Raw genomic sequence first — 18234 nt, 5'->3', positions numbered from 1 at the left:
CTACGGTTTCTCTCTCTTCCATTTTCTCTCTCTCTCTCTCTCTCTAAGTAACAAAGGGGTGAGGGTAAAATGGTATTAAAAACAAAAAAAAAATCTTAATGGGGTATTAAGGAAGACCTCCTTAGAGTGTTTTGGGTAAGATGGAATTAAAAAAACTTAATAAGGTAAGTGGTAAAAAAATCTCTAAAAATGGGGTAAATGGACAAAAACCCATATTAAAAAGTAAACCCAAAACACTGTTCATTGTTGTTCAATGAATAGTGATAAGACGATTTTGCCCCTATATTTTGCAAGATTTATCTTCATGTCCTGTATTTGCAACCAAGTGTTGTAGTCGATCTTCAAGTTATATGTAATTTTCCTCTATATATTTCTCACCCCTGTAGAAAAGAAATACTTGAGGAGTTACAAACATTGTTTCCCATAACTTCTCTACTTCGTAGTCCATTAAGAGCTACCAAAACTTAACAGCTTCCATTCAAATTCTCTCTCTCTCTATCTCTCTCTATGTGGGAAAAACCATTTCGTTCTTAACCACTATGACAGTCCCAGCCAAACCAAACAATTAAGGCAAAAATCAACCCCGCATCAACGTAGGGGCTTATCAACTAGTTCTAGATCCAAAATTCAATAAAGTCCTCGACCTCAGTGAGGACTAGCGCTCGTCGCAAAAAAAAGAAACTAGGTGAAGGGGATTCCCTTTCACGAGTTCGTTAGGGATGTCGAGTTCACCGTTATTTCTTGTTTTCGATTCTAAAATTTGTGATAACCATCGTCTCTAATGGTAGTATGACTAGTGGATGTCGATATGGCCAGCCTTGAGTTTGTCGAGACACAAAATGTAAAAGTCAATTTTTTTTATTTTTACGGAAAATTTTATTAAACAATCATTAAAAATTCAAGACTCTCACATTCATAATGGAAGATCAATCATTTTTATACTAACAAGTTAATTAAAAAAGTAAAAAAAAAAATTGATTCACAAAAAAATAATAATAATTTGAGCCCATAAAATTTGATAATTTGAGTATTATCTATGAAACTAGACGCCAAACACATCCTATGGGTGTAAATAACTACCTAGGTAGGTACGCATTTCACAGAATGTGGAGAAAATTGCTCCACTTCTTTTGTTTTTTATTTTTATTTTTTTTGTTTTTCTTTTATTTTGTGAATTGGCCTTTTTTTCCTTCTTGAATATTTCAGTTCAAAGGTTTTTTAATATCTAAGGGATATTTTGGTAAAAAAATTATGTTTTGGTTGACAAGCTCTGTCATCCTTATAATAGTCTAGATAGATAAGTTGGTGTCAATTTATGAACAAAATAAGAATTTTTCACAGGTGGGTGAGCTATTATTTGTTGGATATTTGAAATAACCGACACATGGGTCTACATGTTCAAATCTCACCCATATCATGGAATGAATGGGGGTGAGAAAAACGTCGTGTCTATCAAAAAAATGGAGTTTCACAGCATGTTGTAGGAGTAAGAATACCCCCAATTAAAAAAGAGATTTATTATATAGATCAAGATAATTAGCTGAAGAAATTCAAATTTGACAGCTTATTTTTTCATTAATCGATCATGCTTGACATACATGCATTGATAATATATTCATGCAATAGGTGGAATAACACCCGGGGTAAGTGTTCCAACTTTATTTTTATTTGTAACAATTAATAGAGTGAAGCTGATGATCGAGGATTATCATGTGTAGGAGGATAAGGAGGACTGGGACTAGTACGACACCTTGTAATTGGGGAGCAACCTCTTTGGTAAGGAGCAACAGCCGGAGGAAGTACTGATCCGGCTGATGCCTTAATTGAAACGTAACCAATCTTCCTAGCATCAATAACCTCGACTCCAGTAGAAAACAACAAGCAGATGAGCATAGCTTTGAGGCAAATCATGAGGAGCAGTCCTAAATTCTCTTTGGAAAAAGCCATTGTCGGTATGCAGTAAAACAGTTTGCAGAGGATAGTTGGACAATGAACTATGTAAACTGAAGACTACAATTGTATGTTTAATCGGTCATGTAATAAGCTATATATACTATTGGTGAGACTTGGAATCTTCATACGAATATTGGTACATATGGGACGATTATTATGTGGGAACAATATTCGTTGTACGTACATGCATATGTAGATATTATATTGTGACACTTTGAATCTTCATATGAATATTGTACATATAGAAAGATTATTACTTGAGAACAATATTCATTGTACATACATAAACATGAATAACCTCGCTTTTTAAGGGAAAAACTCATTCAATTACACATTAATTCCGGTACAAATAAAATATGTACATATGGGAAGATTATTACTTGAGAACAGTATTCAGTGTACATACATATGCATGAACAACCTCGCTTTCTAAGGAAAAAACTCATTAAACTACACCTCACCTATCTACATGTAATTGTGGTATAAATGAAATATAGAAACATCTCAGAAAGCTCATAGAAGCTATTGCCACACATACTAGACTTGAAAATCTAATTTTATTCCAGATAATAATAATTACCAACTCCCATAGAAGTCATGATCTGAAAATGATTGGTCCTGAACCATATACTGACCCAATTACCCAAAAAAGTTCAACTGTTAGGTCGGGCCCACCCTCATTATTAAGTGATAAATGAGGGTGGCAAAACACCTTCCTTGAACACCCACAAAAGGAGCTCATCAGCCCAAGTTTGAGCCCTGGTCTGAAGTCCTAAGCCCACACCCGAGCAAAAAGACTAGTAGCCCCAACTCTCTGTTACTAGTCTGCCTTCACAGTCGTCAGCCCTCCAGTGGTCGCCCTTTCCACCACAGCATCAAACTCCGATCAGAAACCACCCTAACCAGTCAAATCCTATAGATCCCTCCAACCTGCCTCGTGACCTCAACGAAACCGCAATACCAGAGACTCACGACCTCGACTCAACCGCCGCCTAAAGAGCAGAGATTCACGTCGAATCCTCCTCTACAGCCCAAGCGACAACCTCCCTGTCCGTTGGAGAACCGCCTTTGATCGCTCCGAATGACGAGATACCTCGCCTCTGCTAGATTTGACAAAGAGGACTAGGTCCGCCGCCGTCACTCTCTATGCTAAAAACCCTAGGGTTTACTCTCTCAAAGATTTGTTTTATTACATGACTTGCATCCAAAATTTGTATTAGGCTTGCATTTTTATGAAAGCATACCTTGTTCTGTAATGAACTGCAGGGCTAGGTAGATGGTTGATTGTTTCCCCGCCACACCTCTAATTTTTAGTGTTTGTAGACTCTGGCCATTGAGGCTGTTGATCTGATATATCGATCAACTTCTATTTAAAAAAAAAATTGTACATACAGGCATATATAGACATAAATTTGTGTTGCATAGGTCAGATTTTTATTTTTAATTTGAATCAATATAAATACATATGGAATTAAGTTTTCTTATTACCCATGCATGGTCAAACGAAGTTTAAATACATTATCATTACAATAATAAATAGTCTTTACTACCCCATAACGACATTCCCTAATACAAAAAAGGAGAAAGAATCATATTAAACGCGTCTACTTCTTCTCCTATGTACATAGTCGTACTAAGGATGCAAGCTTTGTGCTGCACATTATCATATTAAACGTAAAAAATACGTACTTGAATAATTTGAATTTTTAATGAAAAATATTTTTGAAAAATTCGGCCATAAACTATATATGAAAACAACGAATTATAAAATTCGATACATACGTGTTTAAACGAATTGGGATATTGACCATTTACACAATTTGAACCTAAAAATTGCCCACTTACTCCACTAAGAAATTTTTAATCCCATTTACCCAATTTAAACATCAATAATAGTTTTGCCCTCATTTTAATTAACAAACTACACTCCTCTCAGACTCTCTCTCTCTCTCTCTCTCTCTCTCTCTCGACCGAGTTGACTCAGCGAGTCACAACCAGTGGACACCAACCACCATCTCTGCTGGACGAGGAATTGGCGAGGCCGTTGGGGATGAAGATCTCAGCGTCCCTGCACCATCTCCGCCAAACGAGGAATGGATGGCGATTGGAGATCTCGGTTGGGGATGATGATCTTAGCAGTGCGCCCCGATCCCGCTCCCCATAATGTAGGAGATTGCTGCTCCCGTCTCCACTATGTGGTCGGTAGTCTGGCACGACGCTTGACAACTCCCGGCCAAGTATACAAGCACTTCGTCAAGAGCTGCCACGTCATCATCGGGGAAGGTGACGTTGGCAAGCTTCGCGAGGTCCAGGTTATCTCAGGCTTTCGACCAACAACATCACGGAGAGGCTGGACGTGTTGGACGAGGAGAGCCACCTCATCAGCTTAAGCATGGTGGGACCGGCTACCACATGCTGTCTTTTTTTTTTTTTTGGGAGACCACATGCCACAGGTTCTTGAGGAGAGTCTGTTGTTGCTGATTACACTTAGTGTTGTCACTTTTGATGTAGCCTTACTTCATTTATTCAAAACAAGCAGCATTATCCTTAAATGCTCGTAGGCTCATATGTGGTAGACTTCAAACCACAATTGCTTCGAACATGCGTAATTATGGATCTAAGCCATATACATTCACGAACCGGTTCATGAATAGCAATCATCTCTGCATGGTTTGAAGATATAGCGACAAGGGTTTGTTCTATGGACCTCCAAGATATCGTGGTCTTACCCATGGTGAACACTTAACCAGTTTTAGGAACAACCTTTTGTGTGGGTCAGAGAGATACCTAGCATCAGCAAAACCTTCCAAAACACTATTGTCTTTTTGGGATGGGGAGAGGGGACGCAAGCCAGTGTTGGCGGCGTTTTAGGTGTGTGATGGGTCTGAATCCATCATCTCTCTACAGGGATAAAGTATGCTCATATCAGTTGTACATCTCTAGTATCGAAAGATATCTTTTACACTAATCTAATGGCGTTACGTTGGCGCAAAGCTATACCTAGCTAACAAGTTCACTGCAAATGAGATGTCCGGTCTTGTGCATTGAGCTAAGTACAATAATGTGCCTATTGTACTCCAACTTGACACCTTTGCCTCTAGCACATCTTCGTCATCATCCTTCGGACGAAGAGGATCCTTTTCAGGATCAAGACTACAGACGATCATAGGGGTGCATGAAGGCTTGACCTTGTCAAAATGCCTAAGCATCTATTAACACGATCCTCAAGTTCCCAATTGAGACATAATCATGTTCTCCCGAAATCTTTCATCTCAAACTCGGATTTCAAGTGTTAAGCGGTTTCCTTTAACTCTTTAAGGGCTTCTAATAAAGATCATGTTCAACATGAACGGCGATAGAATCCTAAACTTGTTATGGAAACACTCGGGCATTTACATATACCTTCCCAATCAAGTAGTCACTTTAGTGAGTGTTTCAACCTCATTGCAAATGCGCTCCGTGGTCTGAAGCCACTTGACTTGGGTTAATGAAGTTCACCATGAACCTTCTTGTATATTCCATATCTAGATCCCCATAGAGATATGTAGTTAACACATTTGTAAGCTGCATGTTCATTTATTCGGAAATTACCAAACTGACAGGGTAGTGGAGTGCAATGACGTCCATTACGAGAGAATATGTCTCATTGTAGTCGATTCCATGACATTTTGTGAGAAGTCTTGCGCCATAAGGCGAGATTGCCATATCTTTCTCTCGTTATAATTTCTAACAAAGACCCATTAGTCAATAGGTTTTATATTAGGAGGTGTTGGCATCACTGGCTCGAAAACCATCCTCTTCGTTAAAGAATCCAACGTAACTTGGATCGCTTCTTTCCATTTAGGCCAAATTTCTCTACGTTGGCATCTATTCATCAACAGAGTGTGGTTTGATATCATCAGACTCAACAAACTCATGCGCAATGAAATGCGCGCATACATCATCAATCATGATGGAGTTTCTATCTCACGTCTCATGTACATTAGTGTAATTTTCATAGAGCTCTATATTCTTAGGAATATGTTCTGATGCTGAAGAGTCCCCCAACGATAACCATAATCCGGAAGATTCTCATGAGATGGATTTTGAGTGTCGATGATCAAAGGATTGAGTTGTGCCAAAGTACCCTTCGAACCCACGGGCCTCCCACACATCCTAGCTGAGGCCATGGCCTGTAACGCCAGAGTGCCACTCTCTATGGCGTTGGTGCCATACCTACCTCCGTGTATGGTGGCGCTACGTCCATCCTTGCAGACATGTTTATAGTAGATATGTGTGATCTCGTCACTTTAGCGAGGATCAAGATGAGACATAGTGGGGATAGACCACGACAATTCCTGTCGTTCCTGCTGAACATTCGTCATCTTATCTCCCTCTAACGACGGGAAGACTGTCTCATCAAAGTGACAATCCGCAAATCTAGCGGTAAAGAGATCGCCTAACAAGGGTTTTAAGTGGTGGACGATTGTCTCATCAAATCCAACGTAGTTGCCCATTCGTCTTTAAGGACCCATCATCGAGCGTTGTGGCAGCGCAATTAGCACATAAATGGCATACTTAAATATGCGTAAGTACGAGATACTGGTACCCAGTCACTAGCTGTAACGTAGAGGTAGATTGAGTGGCGGTGGGTCGTAGACGAATGAGCATAGCTACATACGATATTGCATCACACCAGTTTGTTCACGTTACTCATCCTGAAAGAGAATAAGAAAAAGAGTTAGTTTCAGAGCAAAAAAGGCTACCATGAAAACATATAAAATTTCTAAGCATAATCACTCCCAAGAAATTAAAAATTTCTGAGCGTAGTCGGTTCCAAGAAATTCGATTCCAAGAGGTATTGGATTAGATAGAAACAATGATGTGTTTGTGGTCGATCATAACTTCTCAAAAAACTCTAAGTTTGGAGGACTCTACAAGCTCCAAGCTTGGAGTGAGCATGAACCCCCACAGTTCGGTTTTTGGTCTCCCCTATGAAAAAGAAATTGGGGTAGAAGAATGAAGGTTGCAAGTCCCTGAGGAAAAAGAAGAGAAAAACAATAAAAAACTTCAAAAACGGGAACTAATAGAACCTTTAAAACATACCTTGAAAAGTGTAGAAAATTGCCGGAAAAAGTCGTTGGAAAAGTCGCCGGAGGTGGCAGGAAATCATCGCCGGAGGTGGCCGGAGCTTGGTGGTGGTTGGCCGGAATTGTTTGGTTGTGGGTTGCCCTTCCTTTTTTTCCTGATTCCTTTTTTTTTTTTTTTTGGCAGGAAATCGTCGCCGGAGGTGGCCGGAGGTGGCCGGAGCTTGGTGGTGGTTGGCCGGAATTGTTTGGCTGTGGGCTACCCTTCCCTTTTTTTCTTTTTTTTTTTTCTTTTTTTTTCCGGCCCAGGCCTGTTGAGGATCAGATGGCAGGGCCTTGACTTCTTCTTCCGGCCCGCGTTTCTTTTTTTTTTTATTTGGAAGTGGGCCGAGTCTTGGGCTACGTTTTTTTTTTTCTTCTTTCACTGGCGGATTGCTGCCAGTCCGGTCACTTTGTGGCAGGTTTCTGGAGAGATGGTTCCAGTTCCTAGAGCCTAGGGTTAGGGCGGCGATGGTGGCCAAGTTTGACGATGAAAGGCGGTTTGGAAGCTTGTGAATCGGGCAGGAATCCTTTTTTTTTTTTTTTCTTGGAGGGCTGGTTCGGTACATTTTCGGCCGGTTTCGGTGGTTTAACCTTCGGTTCTGAGTTTCTGGGATCGAGAGCTTCAAGGTGGGGGTCGGTGGTTGCTAGGGTTTGAAGACTATGATTTTAGGGTTTCAGGGTTAGGATTTCGTGTTGATACGTGTTTTAGGAAAACTGAAATTTGGAGAGAATTGGGTCGTGCTTTCATTGATAATGGGGGTCTCTTTATATAGAAGATTACAAGCATAGAGACAGAGTTGTACATGGAAACATAATCATACAATGATTGGATATCTACGAATATCTCCGAGAATATCTCTAACATAACCCTATTACAACTAGAGCAAGTAACATAGAGTTTGGGCCAGACACATATTCTGGATTTACTTGAACAATTATAGAATTTTGAAATTGTGCCTGCCATGTGGGCCCCACCAATGCTAAGCTGGCATGCCACATCAGCTACTTAACGGCTTCATTTGACGGAATCATGACGTAGTGATCTATTGGATGAGAAATGATAGTTTGAGGGGTGTTTTTGATGAAATTAAAAGTTCAGGGACTGAACAAACCACAGAGTAGTAAACATTATTTAATAGAAGAAAATTAAAGAAAGTAAGAAACCAACTCGAAAATTGAGGACAGATGACAATTAATTTAAGAATATTTTATATTGAGATGTACCCATTGTCATTTCTGAATTTATTCTTGTATTAAATTGGGAGAGGGACCATTATAAGAAATGAGTGATTTTATTGAATTATTTATGCATTTTTATGAGACTCTATAAGGAATTTGTAAAAAATTTGGGCGCGGGGGGCCATGGCTATCACTGACCCCCAAAGGGTTCCGCCACTGATGGTGGGATGGTTATTTGTTAGGTAATGTTAATCTTAAAGTCTTTGATAAGAAATGAATTGAATTGAATAAATTGACAATTGCTCTGCCTCCCATGAATCTATTATCTATGACTGATTCCTCCAATCCTACGACAAGATTGAATGCCATGATGTAATACAAGTATTAAAGGGAAATGAAAATGATAACTTTTCTTTGTCTCATAGTCTGATATAGGGAACGCGTCGTTTTCTTTGGTATAATTTGATAGTCATTCATCTAAATACTACATATATTCTTAATCGCCTCACCTAATAGCACATGTGCGGTTAAAGCGACAGCCTGCATTTCATTTGGAGAAATTGCAGTGCTATCACATCTTACTATTTTAGATTTTGTTTTTTGTTTTTTGAATTTGAACAATTATTTTAGACTTTGTTCATATTACAATTAATAATAAAGTCTAAATTATGGGCAGCCATATTAACTTCACGATACACATGTCTCAAGGAAGAACCTACTAAAATCCCAAGAGAAAAGTTAATGTTCTCAATAATTCAACCCTCCTCACCCTCAGCCTCAATAGCAGAAACTAAACTTTGACAATATGTCTCAAAAACTAATGAGAGAAAGATGAAACTGCATTGCAAAGAGAAAAGTAGCCCTACAAGCCATGGCCTCAACAAAATCAGGAGAGGTAACAGAGCAAACCCCACCGACAATATCACCCATAGCATCTCAAAACCATTCCTAATCCACTAGATTTGGAGGACAAATCAAAGTCTCCGTCACGATTGGCCTTAAGCCAAACTGAAGGAGGAGGGGACCAAACTGCCCTAGCCCTCATTGCAATACTACGAGGAAGAGCCAAAGTAGACTGAAACCACATATAAGTGAAAATAGGATCTAATCTTGAAATTGTAAGTGAGTCAAAGAAACAAATTTGTTTGACCACACCCTCAAATTAAGCTCATTTCAAACGAACCATCCAACTAAAAGCGCCACATTCTTTTTAGATAGAAAGCAAGAGACCAACCAAGTAATGACTGACATACATTCATTGCAATCAATCTGCAGCACCCCATGTAGCTAAGGAAAGAAAGAGAGCAAGTTTTGAAATCTTTTATTTTCTTAACTCTTGCAATACCATAAAGAAAATAAGATATTCATACCAAAATCCGTAGAAAAGATATGGTAAGACCATTTCGAACAATTTGTCTAAAAAAAAAAATTTCCCTTCTCAAAACTCAATATCTCAACAAATTTTATTCTCGATAAGGTTCCTGCATTTTCCCAATAAATTTCTAGTTTTCGTCGCATTACCAACAACTTTGTTAGGGTTCCTATATCTCGTAAAAATTATTGTATTTTGTTTAAGTTCTATAATATGAGAATGTAGACAACAATTTAGAAGATAGATAAGTCTTAAAACATTTCGTTTTAAACAATACAAATTTAAACTACCGTAAATAAACTACACAAATAGTTAAAAAACTTGAACACAGACATTCTTTTTTGAAATAGAAGTTGAATTCATTAGATCAACAGCAAAATAGTTGAACGTATAACTTCTTTATTGCTCTTTCTCTTATCTTATTATTACCAAGTACGTAAGCGCAATAAGATAATCTATATACCTACCATCTGCCAGACATTTTTTTAATCTATATACCTACCACCTACAAGACATTTTTTTCTTCTCGTTGAAAATACCTTCGAGGGAATCAAATGATGCCCAAGATGATTGATGATATTCCTATTTTTATTTTTATTTCTTTTTTCTCATAGAAGAAAAAACACTGACCAAGAGAAATAAGAAATCCCTCCTCCACCATCATCATTTTACCTCCGTCATTTTCAAGTCAGCACAAAACGTCAAGCACTCGAGCCCAACTCTCTATAATTCCAAAACCATTCCCCCAAAATCTCACTCATACGACTAGCACATGAACCTCCCACCTGCACCACAACCCGACCCGACAACCCTCAAAGCCCAGTTCCACCTTCACCGGAGCTACTTGACCCGCTAGCCATCTATGGAGCTCATGCAGCCTTCACATCCTCCTCCACACCACGCCGGGGAACCCACTTCTGGGTTCTCATCTCCGGCGAGTTTTGCACGTGGGTTTGACTCGCCGGCCACTACTTCTCAGTTGCCGGAGATTTTTGAAGAAACTGGTGGTGGTGATGGTGGCTTTGACAAGGTACACGTGGCGGTTGGCAAGTCTGTGGAGAAAGCTGTGAGCTTGCTTCGTTGGAGTTTGAAGCAATTTGGTGGTAGAGAGATTTGTATACTTCATGTTCATCAACCTTCTCAGCTCATTCCAACTCTCTGTAAGTAAAAAAACGGTCTAAATTATTCTCCTTTTTTATGAATGCGTTCTCAACTTTTCTGAAGTTTGTAATTTTTTACGGAAAGTTTGTGCCTTTTATGTTTTCTGTGCAATATTGATGAAGGGGTTTCAAGTTTGAGTTTTGAAAAATTAATGCAGAAATAAAATGTTTCCTTGTGGATAGAATGTCAATTGGTATTGTTTGGCATTTGAGAAAGGAAAGGGTTCTTGAGAGAATCTAACAAAGTTGGCTTTAATTATGCAATATTTCCTAATGGAAAAGCTAAGATTCAATCTTTCCTGGTTGAGCTTCTTTTGTGTTCCTTTTTCTCCTTTGATTTGTTCTGAACTGTATTTTGTTGTTGGTTACATTATGCAGTAGGGAAACTACCTGCAAGTAAAGCAAATGCTGAAGTGGTGTGTGCTTTCAGGAGGGAGGAAAAGGAACAGAAAATGAAGTTTTTGCAAAGTTATTTGAGTATTTGCTGTAGAGAAAAGGTGTGCTCTCGTCTGTATGTGTAGTCTTGACTATCATAACAGTTATAAATTTATGTGTCATAGTGCAGAATCTTAGGAACCATAGTCTCCTACAGTTTTGTTAATTATTATTCGGTGGAAACACTGGTTCTTTCCTGCTTTATTTCCTTTTAAGACCTTTCTAATTCACTGCTTCAGGTGGCACAATTAGTTATTTGTTTCCTCGCATGTTATTTTTTCGTTTATTGGTGGGGCTAATTCTTAGTAGTTGAATGTTGGCATTAAAAATTTGTCAAGAACTATTCTATGAGGCAAGTTTCTATACTTCTTGAAATGACACTGCTTCTTAAATGAAAAGAAACTACATATTATCCAAAAGAACCTGAATAAGTATAATAGTGTAAGCATTTACTTTACAGATTAAAGCAAGCATTGCGATGGTTGAAGCTGATGAAATTCAGAAAGGAATTGTAGAATCAGTGCATAGATATGGAGTTAGGAAGCTTGTTATGGGGGCTGTACCAGAAAAGTAAGTGGTGCATAAACCATTTCTGTTCTTTATCACTGGAAATTAATGGTTCTCTCTTTCGAAATTTGATATACTTGTAAAGAACATAATTAGACTTGATACTCTGGTCTGTGGAAAATTGCTATTACTGGATGGCGAACTTGGTTCCTGTAACATTGATAATGTGTGGGCTTGAACTGATTAGGCTATGCTCAAGTGTTCATGCCCTGCTTCCAAGGGAGTGGACCGGGGTTCAACTTTATCCAGAAAGTAGGAGTTGACCTGGGTATCCAAGTAAATCTACCAAACAATAAAAATAAAAATAAAAAAAAGGCACTTGTGAATTTCCGCTTTCTAAATCTTTTTCTTTTTCCAAGTGCGCAAAATAACTATTCCTGATTTGTTGTGAACTTGAAATGTTATATTGTTTTGCAGTTAAGGGTTTTATTTACTTTTTATTGTATATAAAAATAAAGAAACTAATTTCTAATATAGTTGCATGAAGGTGAAAAGGAGCTCCAGCAAAGCAAGTTATGCAGCCAAAAACGCTCCCTTGTTCTGTGAAATATGGTTTATCAACAAAGGGAAACCTCTATGGACAAGAGCTGCTTCGGAGGGCCAAAGTTCTCTGCCTTCCTGCAGTCAACTGCAAATTGCATCTGAAGAAAGTTTTAAATCATTTCAACATAGAAAGAATGAGGGTTTTCACCCAGAGTGTCTCCAGTCCGGTTCTGCCAATAATGATTTTTCCAGAATCAGTAACTGCTTTCAGAGTGAATCAGTTCGGTCAGAAGCCGCTCAATCATCATCAACTTTATCTTGTTCTACCCATACATGCTTACCCCACAATATTCATAGTTCAACCAGAACAAGTTCTAGCTCTGGTTCAAGATATAGTTCTGCTGAGGGAAGGGTGTCTTTAGATTCTGATTTATGTAGTAGGCTTACGGAAGCTATGCTAGAAGCTGAGGCATCGATGGAGAAGGCATCTTCAGAGCTATTGAAGTGCAAAAGATTAGAATCAGAAGCCATGGAAGCTATTGACAAGGTAACTATGAGTTGGTGTCTGTAGTACAGTTTAAGAACATTTGCAGTATTATGACTCCTAGAAGTTAGGATATGGCATTTTTAGCTTTCTGTGATATTGGAAAACAGAATGTAAATATTAAGACATAGTTGATTTACTGAACCACCGAAATTACTAGTAACCTCAAAATTGTTTTTCCTCCGATATCTTCAGGTTAAAGCATTTGAGTTTGCCCATGCACGTGAAGTTAAACTTAGAACAGAGGCTGAGGATGCCCTGAGAACTACATTGGAGGAACAAGAAAAAATCATGGAGGAGAAGGAAGAACTTTCCACGAATATAAGGAATACCATGAGAAATATTGCTCTTCTAGATAGTCGAGTTCAGGAAGCAAATCGTAGGTCAGAAGAAGCTTCTGGAGAAGTAAAACAAATTCAGACTTCAATTGCAGCTCTCTGCCAAGAAAAACAGGGTATCCAACGACAGAAGATGGAAGCCCTACGCTGGCTTGAACGGTGGAGAAGTCGTCGACAAGCTGGAGCTGCGAACTACAATGGTCTCACTGGGTCTGTTGAAGAATTGCTCAAGCTGGCAGAATTCTCATTGTCAGATCTGCAAACTGCAACATGCAATTTTTCAGTGAGCTTTAAGATTGGGCAGGGAGGATATGGTTGTGTTTATAAGGGGGAAATGCTGGGAAGAACTGTTGCTATAAGGAAGCTACACCCTCATAACATGCAAGGACAATCAGAGTTTCAACAAGAGGTTTGTCACATGATTAAAATATTAGTGTTGCACTTGTACTTCAAGAGATGGTCATACTTTTCCTGCCTCTACCAAATAGTACCCCTTAATCCTTATCTTGCTTGGTAGATCTGACAACATTTGTTTTTGTGCATGCAGGTACAAGTTCTTTGTAAAATACAGCACCCTCATCTTGTGACCTTGCTTGGTGTGTGTCCAGAAGCCTGGTCCCTTGTGTACGAGTATTTACCAAATGGGAGCCTCCAAGACCATCTTTTCCGAAAAAGTAATGTTTCTTTCATGACATGGAAGACCCGAGTACGGATAATTGCTGAAATCTCTAGTGCCCTTTGCTTCTTGCACTCTTCCAAACCTGAAAAGATTGTCCATGGTAATTTGAAGCTCCAAAACATACTACTCGATTCGGAACTCAGATGCAAGATTTGTGATTTTGGGATTTGCAGGCTGGTAACCGAGGAGAATCTCTGCTCTGCAAGTTTCCGCCGGTTCACTGAACCAAAGGGTGCTTTTTCTTACTCAGATCCAGAGCTTCAGAGAGTTGGAGTGTTGACACCCAAATCCGATATTTACTCCTTTGGGCTAATTATTCTGCAGTTAGTCACCAGAAGGCCTCCAGTTGGCTTAGCAAGTGAGGTGCGCAGAGCACTTCTGAGTGGAAATTTGACAGCAATTCTGGATTCATCAGCTGGAGAGTGGCCTGAATCCGTGGCAAAGCGATTGGTACAGCTTGGGTTGCAATGCTGTGAATTGAATAGCAGGGAAAGACCAGAGCTTACACCGGCTTTAGTAAGAGAATTCGAGCAGTTGCATGTCTCTGAAGAGCGATCTGTGCCATCCTTTTTTTTGTGTCCAATCCGTCAGGTTAGTGATACTGGTGAATATAATCTGTTGAGTAGCACTTACACAACCTCTAGGTGAACTCATAGCTCATTCCTGGAAGCCTAAACAAGTTAGGATTAGACTCTCCAAACTCGGTTGCTAAATGTTCCAACATCTGGTAACATAAGGCTCAATTAAGTTTTCCTTCTTCAGTTTGAGAAGGTGTACCAATAAGAAGGAAACAAAAATTAATAAGAAGGAAACATCATAGTTCATTCTTATTAGGACTTAGGACTTGGGTTTGGCACTTGTGAAAGAAGCTCAGAAGTCACAAATTCTGCAGCGGAAGGGCTCCAAGCTTTTCAACATGACCGTAAGAGCTAGGTGGTAAACATAGTTCAAAACCAACCAAGACTGGATTTTGCATGCTAGTCTGTATTTAACCTTCTGTGGCTTATGCACATTATTGGTTGCTTTCAGGAAATAATGCATGACCCTCAGGTGGCAGCTGATGGCTTTACTTATGAAGGGGAAGCTCTGCTTAAATGGTTGCAAAATGGCGGCGAAACTTCTCCGATGACCAATTTGAAATTAAGTCACTTGCATCTCACTCCCAACCATGCCCTACGGCTTGCTATTCAAGATTGGCTTTGCAAGTGTTGAAATCTCAGTTACTTCATATTTTGCAGATTTAGGTTGTTGTAACCATTGTATATCATGAAATAATAGGGAAGTTAGTTGGATTCTAATCATTAATGGAAAGTGCAGTAATTAATCAATTATACAATAAGCAGCAATAATTAATTTCTGATTTTCTGATTTAGACCATGTGTCTTCTAAGGATTGTAAAATAACTAATTCAATAGTTGTCCTTGCTTTAACCTGGAGAACTAGGATAGAGCCTGGTCTTCTGTAGTAGAATCTATTATCTACCCAAAATTAAAACAGGAACAATAACCTCTCAACTCAGTCTCATTCCACATGCAGTGGAAGAAACTTTCTGACTCCTGATCTTTCTTTTCTTCTTATACAAGCAACGAAGATGCACTTTGATTGTTAGTGTCACTGAAAGGGTGATCATCTTCAGTAGAAAGTTCAATTCTGGACTCATCTTTGTTATCACCCAAAAGAAGTGGGTTAAACGCCTCCTCGCAGTTCCATTTATCTAATACCTCCTTTGGAACCTTGTTTTCTTTAAAACTTGTTCGAGTTTCAGGTTTCTCAGCCACCAGACCATCCCTAGAGCTTGAATTCCCTGCTTCCTTGCTAGAGTCGGTGCTTACGCTTTCATTATTCTGCTTCGATTCTCCTAATTTCTTTGGTAAATCTTCAATACTGGGGGATGGTAGCTGATTTTCTTGATCTTCATGGTTGACGAAGTCAGAATTAGACCTTCCATATGTTTCATACGATGATTCTCTTAAAATGCCTTGTGCCGAAGATGTTCTCTGGCAAAAGCTTCCAAATCCTTGAATGCCTCTTGTTAGTTTTCGAGCTCGGTCTCTCTCTTCTTTGAGAAAGTTTCCTTGGTGTAGCAGCTTCAATATTCTCAGAGACTTTTTTCTAACTGCAAGACCCCAATTGAATCTGCATGCATGTAATTATACATATGTTACAACCATACTGGGTAGCTGTTCTATTACCAAACGGTGAAAAAGTTGCGTTGTCAGATTCTCGAGTATCAGCAGTATCAAGTATCAACCACACGTAATACGTTCAAATAAGAATTCACTGGGATCAATCAGCCAGATTGCCAGTCTAACTAGTAAAAGCACAACACCAAACAATATATGGTACAAGAAAAATGTCATATCAGGATTACTGACCCTTTCTCATCTATGTGCTGAAAGCCTCCCATCTGTTCAATAACACCTTTGTCAACCTCAAATTCAGCTGCAACACTCTCTGGTCCATGAGTCAACAAGTTTTCAAGCACAATCAGAGAATTGTTTGATACCCTCCAGTCCTTTCTCTCAAACTTGAGGAATCTGATGCAATTATAAGTAATTGAATCTGATGAATACTTAACCAAATCATCATAGATGAGAAGCATTAAGGAGAAAAGGAACAGTGCGAAAAGGCCAAAAACCTTTTGTGCAAAATCTCCACAATTCTTGTAAAGTCATCGAGTTCAAAAGCAGCCCTTGAAATTGAAGCCAAAGTCCTTGTGTCTGGTGCCCATGGATTTCCATTTGTAGCTTCCTCAGTCAATCTTTAGACATAAACATCAACCCCAGAAAGTTTTTCAGATCAGAATTAATCCAAACCCAAATAGCAAGGTTCATGAATCAAAACCTCCAGATCATCAAACTAAACGTCTAAACCCATATAACAAATAAAAGGAGTGAAATTCTAATAAGCAGTACTTACAATTGAGCTGGTGTTACATCTGTAAGGACCAACCTTGCGTTCTTGATCTTCTCCTTGAAAAAGAAGGAAGCTTGCTTCTTCAATTCATGAAACAATGGTGCAGTCGTACCACTATGGTTGCTCAAGACAGACATGTTTGAGATGAGAAAAATGAGAAGGAAACAGACCAAGGTTTGTAGATCGAGTTTGGCACAACTATAAAACAAGCACAACACCTAAAATCCACCTATCAAACAAAGTGAGAGCTGCATATGTAATCAGATTGAAGATTGAGACACAAACTTCATTTGTTTAACATAAAAGGGAGTGTTACAAAGGAGAAGAAGGTTTCAAAGTGAAATTTTGAGTGATTGATGGAACCAACGTGTGCGTGGGATTGATATGCCGTATGGCTTTTGAATTGAAATTTTCAACTTGAAAGCAAAGTTTGAATTTGATTAGTCATTGGAGTTTTAAATTGTATCATAAATATCGAGGTTTCAAGTCAACGTACATCAGTATTTTCTTCACTACCAGACAGCATGGTTTGAAATTGTAACGAGTCACAGAATGAGTTTTGAATCTTGTACGTGGCAGTATTCAATACAACTCTCTTGTACTCACATGCAGTGTGTGAATGCCACTCCTGCATATATTCAAAAATTTCAGAGAGTGTTTGTTTGTTCGTAGCAATTGTATATAGGGCGGATTTAGAGTGGAGGCCTGCACATAAAGAGAGCCAATGTCATAATTTCTTCTAGTGGGGTTGGTTCAAGAAGCCCCTGATTAATAAAAATGCAAGGTAAGAAAGAACACGTTGAAATTAACCCACTGTGAAAAATGTGGGCAGGATGATAGTAAGATATTTTTTGGTATTTATAATTTTTTTTTATCCTAAATGGTACCTAAAGTATTGTACAATTATCAAATATAGTACTTCCGTTAATTTTTCCGTTTAAGTCGCTTACATAGCATGTATTTTCTGAACTGTTGCAAAATGTATTTTTTTGTTTTTTACCTTAAATGATACCTCAAGTATTGCGCTATTACCAAATATAGTACTTTCATTAGCTTTCTCATTAAAGTGGCCTACTTATATGTTTTGGCTTTTAAGTATTTATTATCAATATGCATCATATGTCCGCACATGTCAATTAGCTTTTATTTTTATTTTTTTAAATTTAAAAAGTTACAACAGTTTCTCTCCTGATGTTGGAAATATTTTTCATTTTTCATGAGAAAATTGCAATTTTTTGAAATATGATATAGTCAATTGACTATCTTATCCTTGTATAGAAATAATTAATTTTATTTATTAATATCTATATTATGTGAGGGCATATATGGTAGTTCAAAAATTTAACTATTCCCTCAAGAATTGGCTTAATTATATAAGATGTAGTTTAAGTTTATGATCAATATGTATCATATGCTCTGTAGCTTATTTGTAAAAAAGACAACCAAGTGATTATGATCAATATGTAAATGAGCAAACATATGATACATACTAATCTAATA

At 38.4% G+C, this 18234-nt stretch overlaps 2 protein-coding genes across 2 annotated transcripts; one reads left to right on the top strand and one right to left on the bottom strand.

The window, feature by feature from the left end:
* Positions 1-10277: 10277 nt before the first annotated feature.
* On the top strand, positions 10278-15190 carry LOC133731638 (U-box domain-containing protein 33-like). The gene is made up of 7 exons (XM_062159020.1): positions 10278-10772; positions 11151-11269; positions 11668-11777; positions 12252-12804; positions 12997-13548; positions 13687-14409; positions 14848-15190. The coding sequence occupies exons 1-7, from the start codon at positions 10475-10477 to the stop codon at positions 15028-15030; spliced, it is 2538 nt and encodes an 845-aa protein (XP_062015004.1). The 5' UTR covers positions 10278-10474; the 3' UTR covers positions 15031-15190.
* On the bottom strand, positions 15155-17131 carry LOC133731639 (uncharacterized). The gene is made up of 4 exons (XM_062159021.1): positions 16738-17131; positions 16457-16579; positions 16194-16355; positions 15155-15954 (listed from the first exon to the last, which is right to left on the bottom strand). Exons 1-4 carry the CDS (start codon positions 16869-16871, stop codon positions 15393-15395), a joined length of 981 nt encoding a protein of 326 aa, XP_062015005.1. The 5' UTR covers positions 16872-17131; the 3' UTR covers positions 15155-15392.
* Between the last annotated feature and the right edge of the window lie 1103 nt (positions 17132-18234).

Source organism: Rosa rugosa, chromosome 2 (genome assembly GCF_958449725.1).
Source record: "Rosa rugosa chromosome 2, drRosRugo1.1, whole genome shotgun sequence".
NCBI classification, from domain to species: domain Eukaryota; kingdom Viridiplantae; phylum Streptophyta; class Magnoliopsida; order Rosales; family Rosaceae; genus Rosa; species Rosa rugosa.
This window is presented reverse-complemented; position numbering and strand designations above follow the sequence as displayed.

Coding starts and splice junctions, on each gene's coding strand:
- LOC133731638 (XM_062159020.1), top strand. CDS start 10,475: ATGGAGCTCATGCAGCCTTCACATCCTCCTCCACACCACGCCGGGGAA. Junction 11,270..11,667: donor GTATTTGCTGTAGAGAAAAG/GTGTGCTCTCGT, acceptor TTTACTTTACAG/ATTAAAGCAAGCATTGCGAT. Junction 13,549..13,686: donor AATCAGAGTTTCAACAAGAG/GTTTGTCACATG, acceptor TTGTGCATGCAG/GTACAAGTTCTTTGTAAAAT.
- LOC133731639 (XM_062159021.1), bottom strand. CDS start 16,871: ATGTCTGTCTTGAGCAACCATAGTGGTACGACTGCACCATTGTTTCAT. Junction 16,356..16,456: donor GTGGAGATTTTGCACAAAAG/GTTTTTGGCCTT, acceptor TAATTGCATCAG/ATTCCTCAAGTTTGAGAGAA. Junction 15,955..16,193: donor CAGCACATAGATGAGAAAGG/GTCAGTAATCCT, acceptor ACATGCATGCAG/ATTCAATTGGGGTCTTGCAG.